The 21,416-nt window shown below is 42.4% G+C and overlaps 1 protein-coding gene across 1 annotated transcript in view; it reads left to right on the plus strand.

Annotated features, from left to right (window-relative positions):
* Window positions 1–4,841: 4,841 nt before the first annotated feature.
* Window positions 4,842–21,416, plus strand: part of LOC102375383 (potassium channel subfamily U member 1) — a 69,657-nt gene continuing 53,082 nt past the window's right edge. The window contains 13 exon segments of the mRNA XM_025210364.1: window positions 4,842–4,913; window positions 5,781–5,842; window positions 8,088–8,178; window positions 9,141–9,252; window positions 9,864–9,939; window positions 11,996–12,071; window positions 12,950–13,120; window positions 14,889–14,980; window positions 16,419–16,529; window positions 18,290–18,395; window positions 19,477–19,559; window positions 20,085–20,154; window positions 20,584–20,739. Of these exon segments, the coding sequence (XP_025066149.1) occupies window positions 4,875–4,913; window positions 5,781–5,842; window positions 8,088–8,178; window positions 9,141–9,252; window positions 9,864–9,939; window positions 11,996–12,071; window positions 12,950–13,120; window positions 14,889–14,980; window positions 16,419–16,529; window positions 18,290–18,395; window positions 19,477–19,559; window positions 20,085–20,154; window positions 20,584–20,739 (1,245 nt within the window). The 5' untranslated portion in view covers window positions 4,842–4,874.

The raw sequence follows: 21,416 nt of genomic DNA on the forward strand, positions 1-21,416 counted from the left end.
CAATAATACATTCTCTGCCCGCCAGCCGAAGATTTGCTGGGCTGTTATTTCCCCACTCGATTTTCATGGGCATGCGTTTCCCCCATTCAGGCAAAATCACCACTTCCACTCTCAGCTGTCCTGATTGCATGAAGAAGAGTCTGATTGCATTATTCATCTGCAGGGTTCATAAAAGATTTAAAAAACTCTTGAAGACCTAAAGCTTTTGATGAAATGATGTTTCAGTAGAGGGTGGGGGAAAAAAATACCAACCCAGTTAACTGGTTTCGTTTCATCCCATAACTACCTCGGCAGCTGCAGATGGGGTGGCTGGGCCTGAATGGGAGGAGGTGGGTGGTTTTTTTTTTCATGAAGCAGGCTGTTGCATATATAGCTATTGTGCTGCTGCATTTCCTTTGTTCTCCCCTCTGGCCAGGGCCCCACTAGGACACCAGCAGCTCCAAAATCTTTCTTACAATGAAATCCAATGGCAGGACTAGCTAATTTCCAAGGTTATGCTGCCACCTGTCAACAGAAAGGCAGAATGCCGCCTTGTCCCAAATCACTCCTTCCCTCTTGCCATTCTTTTCTAGGACACTGTGAAATCTGAATTTAAGTGACATCAAAAGAAAACTTGAGGTTTTATCTTATTCAAGTGGTTTGATGAAGACATTTGATGCGTTTGGCCTATGGCAGTGTTTACTACCTGAACCCTTATCTCCCCCTATAGTTCTAAATGGAAAATGTCACGTTCTTCACATTTCCTTTGAACTCCACATGGACCCAACCTAAAACTGCTCTAAATCCCCCAAACCCCATCACCTTTCCCCAGCGTGTTAGGTGCTCAGAAATTGAAACCGATCTGCAAATGCCTCTTGATTTCATGCATCCAGGTTGTAGCCATATGGGTCTAGAGGCAGAAAGAATCCAAACTTGTGGAAGCGATGATATCTTTTTATTAGACCAACTAGATATTTGCAACCAGATTATTTTATTTGCCAACTTTTGGGTGCGCACACACTTCATCAGGCATAGGAGAGAGCAGAGATTGTAAAAGCTATCCTAGGTAGAAATGCAAATTCGTATTTCACATATTTCCACTCTTCTGTGAAATGTGAGACATCATAACTTGAAGGAAATATACTTCTACATCCTGCTTGCCACCAGACAACTTGAAGGTCAAAAGACTTTTTCAACCTTTCTCTGCTCCTAACTTGGACAAAATGAACTATTCCAAACAGGAGACTTTCCCACACCTTCAGCTTTCCTGCGAAATATGAATTTTTATTTCTGCCTAGGAGAACTTTTACAATCTCTGCTCTCTCCTATGCCTGACAAAGGGGGGGGGGGGGGTCCCAAAGCTGGAAAATAAATAAAACAATTTGTTTGCAAATATCTAGTTGGTCTAATAAAAGATATCACCTCTTCCACGAGTTTTGATTCCTCTTGTCTGCATGTTCTTCCTCTGATTTTCCTAAAAGCTGAAACTGAAATCAGGGCCCTGTTGTGCAAGGTGCTGTACAAAGTGCCCCGAGAGGCTGTACTTGTCCCAAGGATAAGTAGATAAGCTGAACAAGGAGTAGAAGAAAGAAAGAATTAATAGCCACATTTTTAGAGGGGTATCTAAGGCTCAGAAAGCTCAAGTGATTCAAATTCATATGTAAAAACCCGTGTAAGAGCCAGCAATTGAACCAAGATCTCTTAAAACCTAATCTGATTGCTTAACTACAAAATTATCATTTCTGTCAGTCATAAGAATATTATTAATAATACAATATCAGAGTCTATGGAAGAAGAACTGCTTGAAAAGTTTTCAGTGGAGGATTTACTAGTTCATATAGCTCACAGCAGTATAGAAAGTTATTAAGACACACACTTGATTCACAACCCGTATTCTAATTACTTCCTGTTATGAGGAAGTTTGGATCCAGGTCCTATTTTTGCATTGCTACCTGTCCTTTCTTTCTCATCCCAATGACCTCACAGTGCTGAGAGTTGACAGTGATGTCATAATGATGTCACAAAAGCATTAGGCACATTAGAACATTGTAGCTGAGCAGTGAAAGAAGTCAAGGAAGAAAAAGAAAGAAAAGGCAAATGCCTTATATACATTTGAATGGGCCCGAGACCAGCTCTACACAGAATGTGCGATTGCCTTTTATCATATCCTCTCTGTCAGTTTTTGTGGGAGGCCTGGTGGTCATAATAGCTGCCAGGATAGCCAAAAAAGCATACATGTTCATCTCAGAATATACTCGAAGGAGAAAGGTAATACCAAGTCTTCTTGAAGAAGCTTACACTTAAGTGCTAAATGGGGAAAACGGAAATCTTGAAAGTTTGCAGCCTTTTAAAATTTGGCTTCAGAAGAACAAAGAATACTTGTAATTATGCTCTGAACAAGGAAATCTGTCTCTGACTAGATCCTTTGCTGTACTGTGCTGAGCACAGTGTGTGTTCAGAGAATATGTATTGTGTATTGTGAGGGAGGGTATTGTGTTTGGGATTGTTGTCAAATCACGGGTGAGGAGGTGGAGGGTGATTTTTGTCAACATGTTTCAAGGCACAGAATATATTGAAGTTTGCCCTCCTACACACTAAAGAATATTCACATGCAGACAATTGAAATGCCCACACACACACACACCCAAATACACACAAACATACTTACACTCGTGCATAAAATGTATTCCCCTTTTCACGAATATATACAATTATCCATACACATGCACATTCACATGCTTAAACCCAAAACCCAATATGATGGGCGTGTACCCAGGACACATAAACACACCTATAATGTCTGTCTCCCATACAAATATATAAACACCAGGTCAGATTTTCAAAGGAGCTCAGGGTAACTAAGTGTGTCATTCTGAGTAAATTTCAGCTCTTAACATTTTTAGGCTCCTTTAGAAAACCTTCGTCTTGCACGCACAGTCACGCAGACACAGTTGCTCATTATTCGCACAGTCGCTCCAAATTCATTAACGTTATGATGCTTAAAAAGCTTTTTGTTCATATTACACAGCTAGGTTACTTAGTGACCTGATACCAAAAGAATTCAAATGTCTCCAGGTCTTCTTCCTTAAATCATATCAAGCTCCCTCCCACTGCTGTGGCATGCCGCATCCTCCCATCACTTGCAGGAGAGGGTTTGATGTTATCACCCACTCACCTGGACTGTGTAGGTGGAAAATGAGGGGAACACCTGTGTTGCTGGCAACCTAGTAGGCATCTCTGTTTGCCAAAGAATTCAATTAATTTCTGATCATCTGGCATCTTTTTGGCTGCTGGAGCAGAGATGGGGTTTGGTTCCTTTTTGTTGGCTCACTGGCTGCCAGTAGCACTTGGGGAAACTTGGAGGAGAGGGCTTGGTTTGATGTATGCTGGAAGGTACAGAGATCTGAACGGCCAGAAGTGGATAAAAAAGGAAAGGAAATTCATGGACAATCCAGTCTAAAATGCAGGTGTCTGAATATTGTGTTTGGCAGGGGAAGGTGCTTACAGATCTCTACCCACAGGCTAAACCTTCATTATTTGCTTTAGCAGTTAATAGCTGTATCCACAGGACAAGAAGGGTGCAAGCTGATGTTGCCAGGACATTTCTCATCCCACTGCTGGGACACTGGGTTCACATACAAGGGGAAAAGAGAGGTGAATCCTTTAGGCCATCTTCAGACAAAGCCTGAGAAGCGGCATGTCCTGGGACACACATGAGAGCATAGCTTAGAGATGGCCCAGAGGCCACAGGCAGGATCCATTCCTGCTGTGAGTGGGAGCAGCATCCAAACAGGAGTCCTGCAACTTCACTCCAGATGCATTTAGCTCTCCGCATTTTTCTGCAGCCTAACGAGGCTGTTTACATCAGGGTTGTTGGAATAAAATATTCATGAGAGACTAGAATTCGCCCTTTCTGTGTCAGACGGTTGCTCCAGCTAGTCCTGTGTCCCGTCTCCAAGTAACCCTTACATGATGCCTTAGAGGAAGGCAAACAAAGCCACTAAGAAACATAAAGGATCTGATCAGATTCATGGTACTTTGCATGAGGATAAAATGGCCTCTGTCTTCCTGGGAGACAACCATCTGATGCCTGAGATTGTGAAGTTTGTTTATGCCAGCATCACTGATTTAACTTGCACAGTTCTTGCAATTTATTGATGGTGACAAAGCTTTGTGACCTCTGTAGAAAAAAATCCCTTTTCTGTTTTCACTTTGGGTTGCTGTCGCATGTGAATACATGAGTATGTGTATGCATACGTTGTACTAAAATTGTATTTGTGTGTGCCTGCATCTGTGTTTATGTACATACATACGATTATGGGTATTTGTTAGATTATGCATGTTTGTGTTCATCACGTGTGTGCATACCTGTGAATATTGGTGTATGTGCCTGCGCTTGCGCACTGTATGCTTGTCTATGGTCATGTGTGTACTTGTGGGTTTGTGTCTGTATTTGTTTTTTGTGAAATCTTTTTTTTCATCAGACTTCAAACAACTATTAATTAAGTCCATTGTAACAGTGTGGTTTCTACATGGCAGAGCAAAATGCGGTGGTAATGTGAGAGCAAGTACATGTAAAATCTGCATCTAGACCGTTCCAGTACGGTAAAGCTCAGCATGGTTCCTGCCACGTCAGTCGAGGGAAGTCTCCCTTTTGCCTCAGTTGTGAGACCTGCGGCTTATGGACCAAACCAGCTCTCTGTTTTGTCTGGCTGTGCTGATGTGGTGGGTGTGTGGCTTTAAAAGTCCTGTGAAGCAGTGCAACCTCAAGCAGGTCTAGGATCCCAATCTGTTTGCATATGTCCTAGGGAAAGAATAAAAAAGATGCTCACCAGCTGTACCGAAAGAAACAAAGTTCAATCCTCTGGAAAGGAGCTTTCCACGAGAGGTTGCAGATGATGCTATCCGCTCAAACATTTGTGGGGAGAGTTCTGGTAAGTGGATTGCTTGACACAGGCTTCCTACCCCGGCAGGGCAGGATGAGGCATAGCTATCCAAGGACCCCTTAGCTCAGGGGTGGGCAAAATGCGACCCAGGGGCCGGATGTGGCCCACCAGGCCATTCTATCTAGCCCGCGGGGCCCCTAAAAAATGTAGAAAATGTATTTATCTGCACCTGGCTGCCTATCATGAGGCCCTCGATGGCTTGCCAAAACTCAGTAAGCAGCCCTCTGCCCAAAATAATTGCCCACCCCTACCTTAGCTGGTCTTTTGAGGTTCTCACAGGCAAATGAAAACCCAAGCTTTGTGCACAAAGCTAAAGCAGCATCACTTTTGCAGCTCATGCAACACAATTCACAGAGTTTCTTCTAACCACTTGGTAATACAGACTAGCCTGGGAGGAGGATGTGGAGTCTCCATATGCAGAGGGAGTGTAAAATGAAATGGCAGAAATGCATAAATGGGTGCAATCCTTTGACCCCAGCTGACTTCCTGCCCCTTGGGCAGGGGGCTGGACTTGATGATCTTCGCGGTCCCTTCCAGCCCTAACGTCTGTGAAATCTATGATAAACCCTGCTCCTTCCATATCTGGGTGGAGTCACAGGTTATAAAGGCACCGTCTTTTGTGGATAATCAGAGGGACTCGATCCCCAGAGCTTGTTTGGTGCTTAACACTCTTGACTGAAACTGCCAGCAGTGGAGTCTATCATGATGGCAATTCTCTTTCTTCCTTCCTCAATGCTCTCCTCCGAGTCACATACAAATAGCATACACGGGACACTAAGTGTGCTTTTGGATCTAAGCTAGTATTGAACAGCAAGCAGACTTTCATGACAGTCTCCTCCTTAACATGTCTTTTAGGTGATACTGGTGTTCCTAATGAGCATTGGATCCCTCATTATCTACATTATCAACTGTGCCTCGTAAGTAGAATGCAGATGTTTTTATCCAAAGTGTTCTTTGCTTCCTCTTACACAGGAAGAAGTTGGGGGGAAAAATGCAAACAGTTCAAAGTCAATTTTAGATGTGTCTTTCCAGTTTCAGGTACAATAACAGTAAAATGTTTAGCTTGCAAAATCCAGCTGTGTTCATTCTGCTGCTTATGTCAACCATAGCAATAGAGGATATGGCTGATTATTTTATTGATGATGCAGTCAGCAGAATTGGTTCCTGCACAGATTCATTTGGAATATCTAAGAAATGTCAGTCCCTCTGTGCTTCCACAAAAAACAAGTTAACATTTTAGGAAAGAAGAGACTGTTTTTACGTGTAGCTCCGGCTTGGAGGAAAGTCATAATAAATAGGAAATTTTGGTGGTATCTCATGGTATGCTCTGGCATAGAAAAGTAGGTAGCATTCCTATCCTGTTTGATATATACTATTGAAAATGAGCAGTGACAAGATTGTTTGAGCTAACAATGCCCAGCATAAGGCAGTAATTCCATTTCATTTCATAAAGTGCCTGTAATTACATAGTTGTTGCACTGTAGTTGTTCCACTGCAACTGTGTTACAGTTTTTGCTTTATGGTAATTCATTGCCTTTAACCAAGGTAAGCAGAAAGTTAACATTTAATATAGCTAACACTTTCTAACTCCTTTGATTTCATGGGTACCGCACAGATTTTTATATTTAAGGAACATTGTATTTACACTGCAATCACTCACTCATTTAGTTAACCTTCCAGTTATTTAAATTTAGTAATAATTACAGACATTAAAAGCAGAACTTCGATGTAATTACACTATAATTGCAATATAACTACATTTACTGATTATATAGTGTAATGGAAAAAGAAAACATCCCCAGTGCATTCTTTTTGCTGTACTTATTCAAGTTTCCTTGAACTTTATTTCTCTTCCTTTTCTGTTCGTGGATTTAGAGGCTCAAACTCACAAGTTCTCAGCAGCAAAATGAAGACCAAATTTGAAAAGTGCATTTTGGCACTTAAATGCAAACTGGTGGCTGAAGCCCGGCAGCTCCCATTGTGACATTTATATAGTTAAATTTTTAACGGAGCTCAGCACCTACTGTACACCCAGCCACTGAGCTCTCTTTAAATCTGGCCACCTATTCTTGGTGGGAATTAAGGTCTTTTGGAAAACCTAGCCCTTGGTAAACTACTCGACTGAAATAAAATAACTAGACTGAGTACTAAAGCATGGCGTGGCCCCTATCAATCTGCACTTGAATGCATATATTTTAGAGGAAGTGCCCAGGGGTAAAAAGATATTAATATGTAAAACCTTTTGATCGATTTAATATGCCATGGCATTGTTTCTCAGCATTTTATTTTGACTGGTGCATAACATCAGAAAAATAAAATGGAATGTTAAAACAAAATAAATAAAATATAAAAGCCCTGGAACAATCTGAAGTGAATTCAATCAGCAGGGGCAAACCTCAGAAGCAGAATTATACATCAAGTGCAATCCGATATTGTGTTTAATCCCAAGACATTAGAAAGCTGCCAAACAGCTCAGAGTAGCTTCAGAGGGAAAAGAGTTTCTTTTCAAGGCATAAACAAGCGGTTAAGATTATTTATGTACTCTTCACTCCATGAATAGCATTACACCCTCCAGGTTAAACTTGGTGTTTATGCTGTTTGACTTAGAGGGCAAGATTAGCTGGCCAGATCTCTCCACCCAAGAATTCCCCTACCACGGGGGAGGCTTCATTTGGCTTTCAGATGTATGGCCAGCTCCTACATCGCCCCTCACTGCCAGCCAGATCCAGGTAGCATGCCAGGGATCGGGGTGTGAGAATTTAGCCTTTAATTTAATGCCCCACTGAAGTCTTGTCATTCTTTTCAAGGCAGCCAAGGCTTCACCCTAACTGTTTGATTAAACGCTGTGTATGAAATCGCCATTTTCAATTAATTTAAATAACACGTAAAGGGATCTGAATCTTGTAACTAACTCAGCAATGTTACTGGAAATGTGATATTGTTTATACACCCTCACTCTCTGAGTAAGCAGAGATTTAAGTTGCTTGATAAAACGCAGTCCTTTAGCCACACTGTGGGGGAAATTTCACATCCAAAATAAAACCTGATCCACTAAAGCTCTTAGGTGTTTATCTAGTAACCGTAATGGGTTTTGGATCAGGGCCTAAATGTTTAAAGCACCAGGGGAGTTTGTGCAAATAACAGTGACCTTTCCTTCCTTAGACCTATAGAATACTTCAGCTCGTTCCCAGATGAAACCCTTCCTGTAGATATGGGCTTCAATACCTTCTTCCTCTTCTATTTTGGATTACGGGTAAGGGCACTGTACGTTAAAGGTCAGTTGTAATAATCCGCCCGAATGTCGCATATTTCCACCTAGTTTTGTACCTCCTTGTTTTATAGTTCATGGTTAAACATCTTCAAATTATTTTGCAGCTCCCTTCAGGAATCGTACATTCCCCTGCACTAATCCTCAAAACATCTAATCAATTAGCTAGATTCCCCTTCTCTTCTCCCTTGCATGGAGTGGATCACAGTGTACCATCTGTTAAAATACTGTTAACTGCATTGATGTGAATTGTCTTTTCAGCTTACATTTTGACACTGGAATTTTGTCCAAGTCTATAGAAAGGGAGATTTTCCTTACGATGTATTTGGGTTGCGATTGCCAGCCTCTGGATTTTCTAGTCTGTTGTCCTGAGATGTGGTACCTTAAAAAAATAAAAGATCACGCAGGGAGACGTAGACAAATGAGAATGAAGCGAAAAAGAGGGAAAGATACTACACCTGTGAGACAATGGACCAAATTCCCCCTTCTTGTAACTGCATTCTCCACTGAAGTCGGCGCAGTTCAGCTAATTGTCACAAAGTGCATTACTTCGAAACAAAACAAATCATGAAATGAGTACCCACAAGAGCAAAGGTTGGGCAGGGTGCTAGAGTGGCAGCTTCTGGGACATGAATTTGACACCCACTCTGGGTGTGTGATGAAGTCCACTTCCAAGCTGTAAATGGGCACATGGTCATTCAGGCTGGGCAGTCAAAGGCATTGCTAGCCCCGTTGTTCCCTGGTACATCATTCATTAGCTATCAAGAGCGGTGTGCCTTGGCTACACTAGCTTGACACAGGCTCTTTGACACTAGTGGGTCTCTGACTTGGGGAGGGAGTTCATAAAAAGGGCCTCTCTGCTTGCTGAGCAGACTCCTCCTTTCTGCTCTGATATGACCCACTTTTATGCCATTCTCGTGCTGTCTGGCTTTCTATATTGCCTGTAGTTCTTGGCAGCTGACGACAAGCTGAAATTCTGGCTGGAGCTGAACTCCATTGTGGATTTCTTCACTATTCCTCCAGTCTGTGCCTCCTATTATTTGAAGAGGAACTGGCTTGGTAAGTTTGAGATCAGAGTATAGTTTCCCATCACATTTATTTCATTTCTTATTCCAAAGCCTCCATGTTTTCCTGTAGAGAGATGGAGGTTTTGTCTTCCATCTTGACTTCTCCTCTTTTGTGAATGGGATCACAACTAGGCCTGGCTGGAAACAAATTCCCCACCTTGTCAGATTTGGATCAAGGCTTGTACAACTCCTACTTCCATCCTGCTCTATGTGCTTAACTTTTAGTACTGTGCTTCATTGAGCATCTGAGCAGCTATATGAAATGTTACTCACTTGAGGAGTTCAGTGAGGAGAACGCAGTGCTTCTTTAGAGTGCTTCTGGGGTTAAGTCCATATGGCCTGGGTGTCACTTGAGCTTCATTTAGGCATTCAAGATATAGCTTAAGGAACCGAATTCCTTATCTTTTCTCATAATACAAGCCTCTTCTGCGGCCTTAAGTGGAACTCAAGAGACAAGTATACTTGTGAGTAGCAGTGAATTTCACTGTCTGTAGCCAGTTGGATATGGCATCCGCTATAGATAGAAATAGAAGTGCGCACACGCACAAGATCTTGTTGTTAGACATGTCCTTTCTCCGATTTCTTCCTTTTTTGATCCTATAGGTTTTCGATTTTTGCGAGCGCTCAGGTTGCTGGAACTTCCCAAAATATTGCAGTTTCTGAAGATCACCAAGACCAGGTAAGCCAAAGTTCAATCACATGCCATCTACTCCCAGTTCCTATATTTTGGTGGGCTTAGCAGTTGGACCAAAATCATGAATGACAGCTCACCAAGTGGGAGCCTTTCCCCATGAGTTTTTCATTTTTGTTTGGCGTGGGTACAAGTGCCTGGGTGGACATCCAGGCCTGTGTCTTGGTTCATTAAACCTTCTGAGGCTGAATCATCACTCATTCACCACTCTGCCAGTTTTCTAAAACACTGTATAGTTATTGAGCACAGTGCTGCTGATGCATCAGGCCTATAGAGCGAATGGTACCTAAATACAAATAATGATACAAATAATTTTGTAGCAGTACGGCTTGGCTTGTTTGGGAAATTAGTTTATAATATTATCTGGGAAATGGCCAGGTACTGGGCCCTTCCCTCTCCCACTACACTCAAAGCAACTCTCACTAGTAAGGGGGAACTGTGCACATTTACAGAAAATCAGAGCCTGAACGAATAAGCAGCTGGGACACCTATTAAATGATAGGGAAGATGATTTATGAACAGAGAGCCTGATTCTGCACCATTATAGTCAATGGGAGCTTTGCGATCGTCACAGGTGTATGCAAGAATGGTTGCACTGTGCATCAAATGAGACTGCCAGCACCTTGGAGAAAGCACTATGTCTCATTTACTGCTTCTTGTAATAGTTAGAGATTGGCCAGTACCAAAGATCTGGATCTGAAAGCCCCCAAATTTTGGAAGAGTGCTGATGCAGGTCTCAGTGGACGTATTTGCGCATCAAACTAATTCAACTGAATAAACTCGGGTATAGTTCGTGCGGGAGTTTTTCTCCCGGGTGCAGTGTTTACACATGCGCCCGGGACTACAGCACGTTGAGTGGGGGTGGCACAGCCTGGGCTGGCAGGGGGTTTCAAGGGTCAGCTTGCTGGTCCGGGGCTGCTCCCCCTGGCTCAATGTGCTAAGGAGGGGCTGGTTGAAGCACAAGGGTGATTCAGTGCGGTACGAGCCAGCTGCATCGGCATCTACACTTGTGCTGCAGCACGGTAAATAGCTCCACCTTAGGATAGTACTTGTGTTTGGCAGTATTATCCTATGTTGGGTTAATTAATTTACTCCTTCCTATTAGCACTGCATGCCTAAATGGTGACGTTTTACTGTGGAGCTAATTCATCAACTCCACATCAAAGGTCTTGTGTAGATGTGCCCGGTGTGATTCTGAGCACTGCATCCGCCATGTGACTCCATCATCAGCCGAACCAAAGACCTGGGTCTCAGTTGGTCAAACTTCAGAAAAATTTAAGTTCTACTCCATATCTTAATTTTATTGCTTTGGCCCATCTCATAACAAGGGAGAATAAGAGAATCCTATATAGGCATAAACAGGCCATCAATCAATTTAGGCTGGAAATTAGAACACTTTTAGCTGTCAGAGGAGTGAGGCTTTTGGAACAGCTGCCTAGTCAGAGTACTGGAGGCAAGAAACTTGATTGGTTTGAGGATGGAGGTTGATCAGTTTATGCATGGGATTATGTGACAGTTGCCTATGGGCTCCTATTAATGTGCAGAGAGGCTGTTCTGATGTGCTACAATTATACCGGGTTGGAGCAGACTAATCAAGTCTGCTGGAGCATGGTAATTACCACGCTCTAGCAGACTAGCATCGTGAGTATCAGCATCCCCATGCTGAAAAATGGTGGCGGGGACACTTTAACTAAAGCTGCTTCGATAAACTTTAGTTAAAGTGTCCCCACTGCTATTTTTCAGTGCGGGGATACCGATGTACACAATGGTCCAGGCACTTTAATTGTTGCGACTCTTGGAGCCTCACTAATTTAAAGCACCCCCCCCCCCCCCCCCACTGTGTAAAAAACAAACACCCTATGATAGCAGGAGGCTGGACTCTGTGACCTATGAAGTCCCTTAAAGTTCTATGCAGTATGTTTGTGTCATACTACACCTGATAGGACAGTATTTTGACTTGAATAAGTGAGTTCAGGGTCATGCAGGAAGCTGTAATTTTTACATAGCTCATTCTCATCCATGTTTTTTCCCCTCCTATCCCCAGTAATTCAATCAAGCTGGTCAAACTGTTAGCTGTATTTCTCAGCACCTGGCTCACGTCTGCAGGGTTTATTCACCTGGTACGTACAATCAGCTGCACATCTTCTAGGGACCATGAGTCAGTACTAAGACAGATGCTTTGGGGGTACATTTAGCAGCCTTTCACTTGGGAAAGGTAGGAAGGGAGTACTGTTTAAGTACAAAGCCTGCTATAAAATTGCCTTAAGTGAAAAATGGGGACAAAAGGGGGAAGGTGTCGTCTCTTAGCTGTACCAGCCCCAAGGAAAATGTATGCAGGTTCAGAAATTAATGGAGAAGGGCATAGGCTATCTAAGGCTCAGAGCTTGTTTATAGTCAGGATATTGTCACTATCTGCATTATTGTAGCAACATCATCTTAAGTGCCTGATGTAGATGTAGTGCAGCTGGGAAGTGGCATTTACACTGGTACAACTTAACTTGCGTATGTTACCAGACTAAAATGTACTGGTGTAAGCTCCATTTTAAATTGGAGTTGCATAGGGTCATTTGTGTTTTACATCAGGTTAGCTACATTTATGGTAGCTACAATTGTGCTTATTTATTAGACATAAATCTGGCTTTAGACAATTACTTCTGGCAAAGAGGCTTCACACTCTTGTTCGGGTAACAGAAGGAAGTGGTGGAGAATCCAGGTATATATTTGTGAGTTGCAACAGGGCACCTGATAAATCCTCTAGCTGGTTTGTCAGCAGTGAAGGAGTACTGTAACTCCTGCTGGGCAATAAGCAGCGGGTCCGTTACCAAAAGTATGATTGTTTCATCCCTGAGGAAACCAAAGTTGCATGGGATCAGCAACAGAACTGTTACTCCACCAGAACTTTCCAAGATGCACCCTTTCATGCTGGGCCTGAATGTATTATTAATGATAGATGATCTGAATCCTCCCTACTCTTTCTGTCTCAATTTTTTCCTGCTAGGTGGAGAATTCTGGAGATCCTTGGATCAATTATGACAATTCTCAATTCCTGAGCTATTTTGAATGTTTGTACTTGATAATGGCAACTATGTCAACCGTTGGCTATGGAGATGTTGTAGCTAAAACTTGCCTTGGTCGTGTTTCCATGATTTTCTTCATCATTGGCGGGTTGGTAAGAAATGCTTCTCTCATTTCTGTGTCTGACCACTGCTCTGGAACGAAGTGATTTGAGTGCCAGTACTCATATTCAGGGGTGAGCTGTGAACGATGATGGCCTGACCAGCATTTATGACCAAACTAGATTTTAGAGGGTTGATCTTAGCAGGACACAAAAAGTATTTGGATATAAGCTGATACATACTTTTTTTTATTAGTAAATATTTACTACCACCACCAAAAATTCAATGAAAAAAACTCAGGCTTTGGAACAGAGACTCAGTGGGCGCATCTACACATGCATCAGTGTGCTTCAGTTAATGTGATGTAATGATCTAGTACCTCCATTGTGAAGTACTAGGAAAATGAGTATAAGCCTACCTTAATGTGCATTAACTAAAGAGCGTGGTGTTTAAGGGCTCCTACACGTGCATGGAGCCTGCTCCGACATGCTGGAAATTCAGCGATTAATCGAGTCTGTAGGAACATGTAAATTCATAGATTCATAGATGTTAGGGTTGAAGGGACCTCAATAGATCATCGAGTCCGACCCCCTGCATAGGCAGGAAAGAGGGCTGGGTCTAGATGACCCCAGCTAGATGCATACCCAACCTCCTCTTGAAGACCCCCAGGGAAGGGGAGAGCACCACCTCCCTTGGGAGCCCGTTCCAGACCTTGGCCACTCGAACTGTGAAGAAGTTCTTCCTAATGTCCAGTCTAAATCTGCTCTCTGCTAGCTTGTGGCCATTATTTCTTGTAACCCCCGGGGGCGCCTTGGTGAATAAAACCTCACCAATTCCCTTCTGTGCCCCCGTGATGAACTTATAGGCAGCCACAAAGTCGCCTCTCAACCTTCTCTTGCGGAGGCTGAAAAGGTCCAGGTTCTCTAGTCTCTCCTCGTAGGGCTTGGTCTGCAAGCCCTTAACCATATGAGCATTAAGGCAAATTGATGCGCTTCAGCAGCGTGTTGCATGTATCAGCGTTGCCGCACATCTCCGCACTGAAAAAATGGTGGTGGAGGACTTTGAAATAAAACATATTCAATGAGCTTTAGTTCAAAGTGCCTGCCACCATTTTTTCAGCACTGGGATGCGCAGTGATGCTGATGCATGTGACATGCTGGCACTTTCAATTAGAGCAGCTCGCCAGTTAAAAGCGCCTGGCGCTGCATCCCAACACATGTAAAAATGCCTTAAGCGACACTTTAATGCACATTAAAATCAGCTAATGTATATTAAAGTGCATGTGTAGACTTGCCCAGTTTTAACTAACCAGAACTGGGGAAAAAATGTTATCTGCCTACTACGTTATACTCAGTACCACTGGCTCTGACCATTTTAATAAGTTTTATCCTCACAACACTGAGGTCAGGAAAGCTTTTATCCCCTTTTTACAGATAGACAGTTGATACAAAGGACAGATTTGCTCAAAGTCCCTGATGTAGCTTCAGAGAAGTTGGAACTGAATTAAATTATCTTCCCATCCTCTCAATATATTCCCATAGGATGACTTTCCCCTTCTTACAGGGATGCTTTTGCTTGGTTTTAAAGCTGTTAACATTGGCCAAGGTTGGAGCCTGGATACTGGTGTGGCTGGATCCCTGGGGCTAATGCATTGATTGCACTAATCGTATATCACACTGTTATACAACATGCGTTTCACCACTTGGTACTGGTGGGGTTAGGAAGCAAATGTGAGGCTGCCATGGCTCCTAATTCTGAAATTTAGCATGGATGGAAAAGGCAAAGGTGTCTTTAAGAATTTTGTATTTCATGACACTGTAGGTCCTGTTTGCAAATTTCATCCCTGAAATTGCGGATATTGTTGAAAGCAACAAAAAATATGAAGGGTCCTACACGGTGGTAAAAGGAAGAAAGTAAGTGTTGCTGTTTTTATTGTCTTTGAAAAATAAAGATAAGATTAGTAGACAGGGGCCACCTCTACATGTGCACTTAACTGCGGATTAGACTAACTGCGGAGTTAAGCGTCACTGTCTACACGTGCAACACTATTCAGCCGCAGTAAACTAATTAACACAGCTGTAAGATAGTACTCCCCAACAGTACTGTCAGAGACACGACTGTCTTATGGAAGGGTAATTAACTGCAATTAAACACGCATGTAGACGCCGACTGCAGGCATAAATTGTGCACAGTCAGCCTACCCAGCAGGGAGCCAGACTGCTGCCTGCTACCTATCCACATGGCTCTGGATTTTCAGCACTCTTGTGCTCCAGCCAGCCCCTCTGTCACCCAACGCTGCCACTTGGAGCCTGGGGCTGATCCCTTTTGTGCTCCTGGTCTTGGTGTAAACTGCTGTGCCCCAACTGAAATTGCTGCTGTCCTGGGCACATGTATAGTTGCTATGCCTGGGAGTAATTTACCCCAGCTCAAACTGCTCCAGAGTTTATTGCTTTGAATTAATTGCACATGTAAATGCACCCAGGGTGCAGGAAATGAGGAAACGAGGAGTGAAATAATCCTCAGAGAAGAGCTGGAACGAAATCCAAAAACTTTCTGTCTGTCAAACATGGTCCTTATCACTGGATCTACCTCTAGCAGTTAACAGCTAGATAAATTAGAACTAAGTCAGAGGAAACGAGAAAACCACTCTCAGACAAAACACATTTTTCTAACGTATTCTTCACTGCTTCATCAATTTTCAATAGAACTGGTTGAAGTTTTTTGATCTTCTAGCCAGTGGATCTTGTTATACCTATGCGTGTTAGATTAACTAGCCCTCTGATACCTGGTATCTTCTTTTTGTGATCAACTCTCTTCTCAAACTTCTTTTGTCCTAGTCTCTCCTAAATTATTCCTTTTTTTCCCCCCCACTTCTTATGTCTAAACCATTTAAATAGCACCCTTGGGACTTTTAGTTCAAGTTCCCCCACTGCCATTTCAAAGAGTGGGGATGCTCTTGATACAAGAGACACAGGAGGCTGCTGGAGGGGGGAATTCCCCAAGCTCCAACACGCTCGATTTAATTGAGTCTTCTCCAACGCGCTGTAATTACACCGTGTTGGAGCAGCCTCCATGCTCATGTACAGGCACCCTTTTATTTGCAAAATAAATCTTTCCATGGGCAGGATCATGATATATGGAATCACAGTTACAGACACAAATCGGTTCCAAACCTTTGCTGTTCATAACTGGGACCACAGCCTGCCTAGAAGTTTGTATAGTATTCAGAGACATCTAAAGACTGATTCATGTACTACAAGTGAATATATCATTATACGATGTGCCATGTTTGTAGTGAGCACTGTATAGGTTCCAAATATGACAGATGGCTCTCTGAATCTCTTTCTGTAGATATATTGTTGTCTGCGGTAATATCACTCTGGAGAGCGTGACTGCTTTCCTGCGAGACTTCCTGCCCCAGGACACAGGAGATATTTGCACTGAGATACTCTTTCTGGGAGAGTAAGTATCTCTGTATCTCAAAGACATGTCATATACACTTCCCGATCATGCTAGAAGGTTTTAATGCCAGGTGGATTGTTCTAAGGGAAGTCACACTTTATAACTAATTAATGGGAGATATGATAAAATAGGAGTCAATTGAGGCCTTCCCACCTGGGGAAGTTCTGTGATGAAATGTTTTCTGTTATTGTTGTCTAAAGGAAATAAAATTATTCTCCTTTTTGATTCATATTTTAGACTCACTCTACCTGAGATTGCCTCGCTTTGGCAGGACTTGGAATAGGCTGTTGGGTAGCTGTTGGTATTCTCAATTTTTCATGTGTCTTTATATTTGTAGGCAAAAGTGTTTTCTTCCCGTTGCTCATAACTCATTTATTCATCTTGGGGCTTGAAAAGGAAGGAGAATGGAACCATGCTGGTAGAGCCAAAATCATGTGGTGCTGGCTCCTACCCTGGGGGTCTTTAAGAAACAGCTTGATGCCTACCTGACTGGGGTCATTTGAGCCCAGTTTTCCTCCTGCCGAGGCAGGGGGTTGGACTTGAAGATCTACAAGGTCCCTTCCGACCCTATGTCAGGCATTTCAAACGCATTATCCCCACAAATACCATCTTCTGCTTGTCTAAGGTCATTGAACAGGTTTCTAAAAGAAGAACCTTCGGAGGTGGAAAATTAAGTGGGAGTGGGAAGATGATTTTACTTTGGCAAGAGGTGTTGGAGAAATCGGTGGTGAGCCAGTGATGGAGACAGCACTTTTAAGGAGTTACTGGATTGGAGAAGCTGTAGGAATGAGCCACACAAATGATTCAAGGACTGCAAAATAATGCTTTAAATTGACAACTCAGTCTAAGTGCCTTGTCAGATCGAAGATTAAGAATTGATTTGATTATAGTGCATTACTACCTGCTATACTGCCCCCATGGAGTTAGTTAAGTCCTTTTTAATCTGACAGAGAGAGGCATAACAAGAAGCAATGGCTGGAATTTAAAGCCAGGCGAATTCAAATGAAAAGGAAGGCACACATTGTTAACTTTGAGGGAGCTTAATAATTCCACCAAGAAAACTACCAAGGGAAGTGGTAGATTCTCCATCTATTGCTGTCTTCAACTCTTAGTTAAAAAACTCCTATGGAAAATATTTTAGACAAACATAATTTGTTGTGCTCAGTAACGAATAACTCGACAATATTCTATGGTGTAGCACCTATGGGAGCTTCGAGTGAGTGTTTTAAAAGGTATTTCTCACCTTGAAGTTTATGAGTTTATGAGAGGGGCAAAACACATTTTCATTTGGAATACTGGTTAAAAAAAAGTTTGTCCGTGAAGTACGAATATAGCAACTAAGTTTAAGACGAGGAAGGTAGGTGAAGTGTTGTATGGCGTGAAGAGAAATGATTCCAACTTCTTGAAAAGGGTGGGATCAGTCCCTTGCTTTCTATTTCACATGCTTTAGCACAAGGGGGCTAGGGTTGGTCTGTGCTCATTTTAGTAGAAAGGCTCATTTAAAAAGAATACCATTCTCATTGCGATTACAAAAAGAAAGAGAGAAAATCCAGGGAACATTTCCATGGTTGTTAAGCTTTACAAAGGTTTGTTTTTATTGCAGTCTAAATGATGCACCTTCACTGACCTGTCAAGGTCCCATTAGGTTGATTTTTTTTTTTTTATTTAATGGCAAATGGTATTGTTGAGAAGACTGTGAACATAAGTATTAGCACTTGAAGAGCTTTTCTCTTCTCTTCTGTATTTTCTTCAACGCATAGATCTCTTCCTAGCCTGGAGCTGGAAGCTGTATTCAATTGCTATTCACCCTACACCACTTTCTTCCATGGTTCTGCACTGAACGATGAAGATCTGAAGCGAGTTCAGGTAAAGACTCCCTTTTCTGTCTGCCCTTTTCATTTCATGACCCATAGTTTTGTGTCTCCAGCTAGAAGCTCCTTCCAGCCAAATGTTTAGATTTGGCTTGCCTATACTCGCACTGAGCAGACTACTTCTCAAGGAGCCCCATTTATTTCAGAGGAATACTTTGTAGAATTATATCCCTTTCAACGCGAGTATGATTGTAGGAATCTGTTACTAAATGTCTGTCTGCCTAGTGGAATAAGAAGTGCAAAGATGGAAAGGGAAAAATAAACGCCACAACCAAATTGCGATCTTTCTGCTTTTAAGAGGCATGAATAAAATTCCATGAAATGTAGCAGTTTTGGAAATTGGCTTTAAATTACTGGTTTTAAACCATTGAGAATCTTGTTGATGGTTAGAAACAGCACTTAAAAAATCAGCAGTTTGAGTCATGTTTGTTTCTCGTTCGGTTTGACTGGAAAATAGGAAGTGTATTTAGGAGGCACATTTTTTTCTTAACGTTGCAGCCTCTCGGTAAAATATCCTAATGAAGGAAGAGGGAAGGAATCTAGTTTATTAGTCTCTAAAAGTATATGTAAATAACTAGTCTGAATCCAGGGCCAGTCTTTTCTGGGTGTTGGCCTGTGTGAAATGCATTTGGTAGGCCTCCCTCCAGCTCCTGAAGGACAAATGAAATGAACCTGCATTGGCAGTCTCGCTGGCAAAGCCAAAAAGTGATCAGGTGATGGAAACTGAGCTCTCCTAGCCTGCTGTAACGTTTGAATATTTTTGGCAATTCACTGTTGGGGGAGATTTCAGTGCTGCTGCTTGTTCTAAGAATAGAAGCGGTGAATTTATCACCTTTTACCATTTTGACAGTGCAAATCTGCATCCTGCTCTGTATGGGTTGCTTGAATGGAGCCTGTAGGCTCCTGAATCTTAGGGGGTGATTCAGTCTTGCATGCCAGTCCAAAACAGTACATTTAGGATGGTCCTAGGCATGGTTTAAACCAAAGACACATGCCATAAAATCAGCAAGTACAGAGGACTGTTGTGCTTCATACAGAATTTAACCCCAATTCTGTTTTTCTTTCCTGGGAAATAGATGGGATCTGCAAATGCATGTCTGATCCTTGCAGACATTTGTTCTTCAGAACCTTACACTGAAGACACTTCCAATATTATGAGGTAGGGCCAAATCTCCCAATGAATGTTTCCTTTCTTTGACTGGCTGAAACTAACACCTGCAAGAAAAGGGTTCGTCTCTCTCCTCGCTCTCTTTTTTTTCTGTCAGGAGAACACTAAGGCTACCTGACTGTTTTTCCATATTAAATGTCAGGTCTTATGCAAGACAATGGAGGCAACTGGCAGCAGTTTGGTCACTGCAATCACAAAGACTTGTGTTCTTGTTTTCTCGCATGCATGCACAATGTTGGAGCTCTCAAAGAGTCATACTCCTTTATCTGGAACAAACCATGGTGTGCTTTACAAGCGTACTACCGTGTGCAGTAGTTGCATGAGCTCTCTCATGCTAAGCAAGGTTGGGCTGGGTCAGTATTTGAATGGGCAACTCCTGGGGTGCGTGGGGGAGCTGTATGTGATGCTGGTGATTCAATAGGTAGGAGCTCTTCCTTAGAAGCAGTACAATTTGTATGCAGATTCAGTGACTTGGCAAATAAATCAAGAGGTATATATGGTTTTTTTTTCTCACAGGGTGCTCTCTATCAAGAATCACTATCCAAACACCAGAGTCATCATACAGATAATCCAGTCACATAACAAGGTAGCACAGTAATCCCTGTGGTTTGTCTGTATGTCCATCAGTCATACTCAATGTCCAGGGTAAGGCCATGGCCTCAGTGATGTTAGTGTTAAAGCTTCCTTTGGCTTCAACAGGGCCAAGATTGAATCCTATTTATCTTGCTTCTTCAGTTACAGATCTAGAGTCTCCTTATAACTAAACAATAAATGATCAGAATGGATTTTTCTCCTACTTCCTATTGACTGCTGTCAAATATTGATCGAAATTTAAGATTCAGTTTTTTGTGCTGCTTAACTGCACATAGTAAACCATATTCTTAGAGAAACATAAAGCAATTCTTTTCCCAAACCTATTTTGCATTGAAAACTGAAGAAAGGTTTATTTTTCAGGGTCATGGTAAGCCTGCCTAACATTATCTGCCCTTGTTTTTGCTTTCTTATCTGGAGACAGGTATACCTGCCGAACATCCCCAACTGGGACTGGAGAATAGGGGACAGCATCATCTGTTTTGCCGAACTAAAACTTGGATTTATAGCACAAAGTTGCTTGGTTCCAGGGCTGTCCACCCTCCTAACCAGTTTGTTTGTGAGGAAGGAGAGTGCTGAGGTAAATGTTTTGCTTGTCCAAGTAGTGCAAATGCAGCCTCGTGGAATTTTATCGAAAATGTATGCATGTATCTGAAATGCTCGTTTGAGTCAAAACTCTGCATGGGTATTTTCAGTCTTGCCTTGTCCATACTGTGTCTTAGATTGGCAGAGCAGATGCGGTAACCCAAGGGACAATTTTTAATCGAAGAGTTTACTCAGTACTAGGGCAAACAAGGTTCTTTGGGTAAAGGTGATATCTTTTATTAGACCAACTAAATAGTTGGAAAAATTGTTCTTTGCAACCTTTCGGGCACACACCTGTCTGCAGTATTAGGGAGTGCTTGTAGACATGCAGGGACATGCTGCTCTGATGCGCTGTAATTATGGCACGTTGGAGCAGACTCGATGAATCAAGTCTGCTGGAGCATGTTAATTAGCACACTCCCAAGCCCCTGCACCTTGTATATTCGGTGTCCCTGTGCTTCAAAAATGGCAGCCCGGGTGCTTTTAACTAAAGCTTGTCCAGCGAGCTTTAGTTAAAGCGCCCCTGCCATCATTTTGAAGTGCAGGACGCTGAATATGCAAGACTCCCAGGCACCTTTGGATTTGAACTGTTGTCAATGAGCCGAGGTATGAGCGAACTTTTCCTTCTTTGTTTCCTGTGAGGTTAATAACCTGCTTTGCACACTTTAGGAT

The sequence above is a fragment of the Alligator sinensis genome, unplaced genomic scaffold (genome assembly GCF_000455745.1).
Source record: "Alligator sinensis unplaced genomic scaffold, ASM45574v1 scaffold722_1, whole genome shotgun sequence".
Classification (NCBI taxonomy): Eukaryota; Metazoa; Chordata; order Crocodylia; family Alligatoridae; genus Alligator; species Alligator sinensis.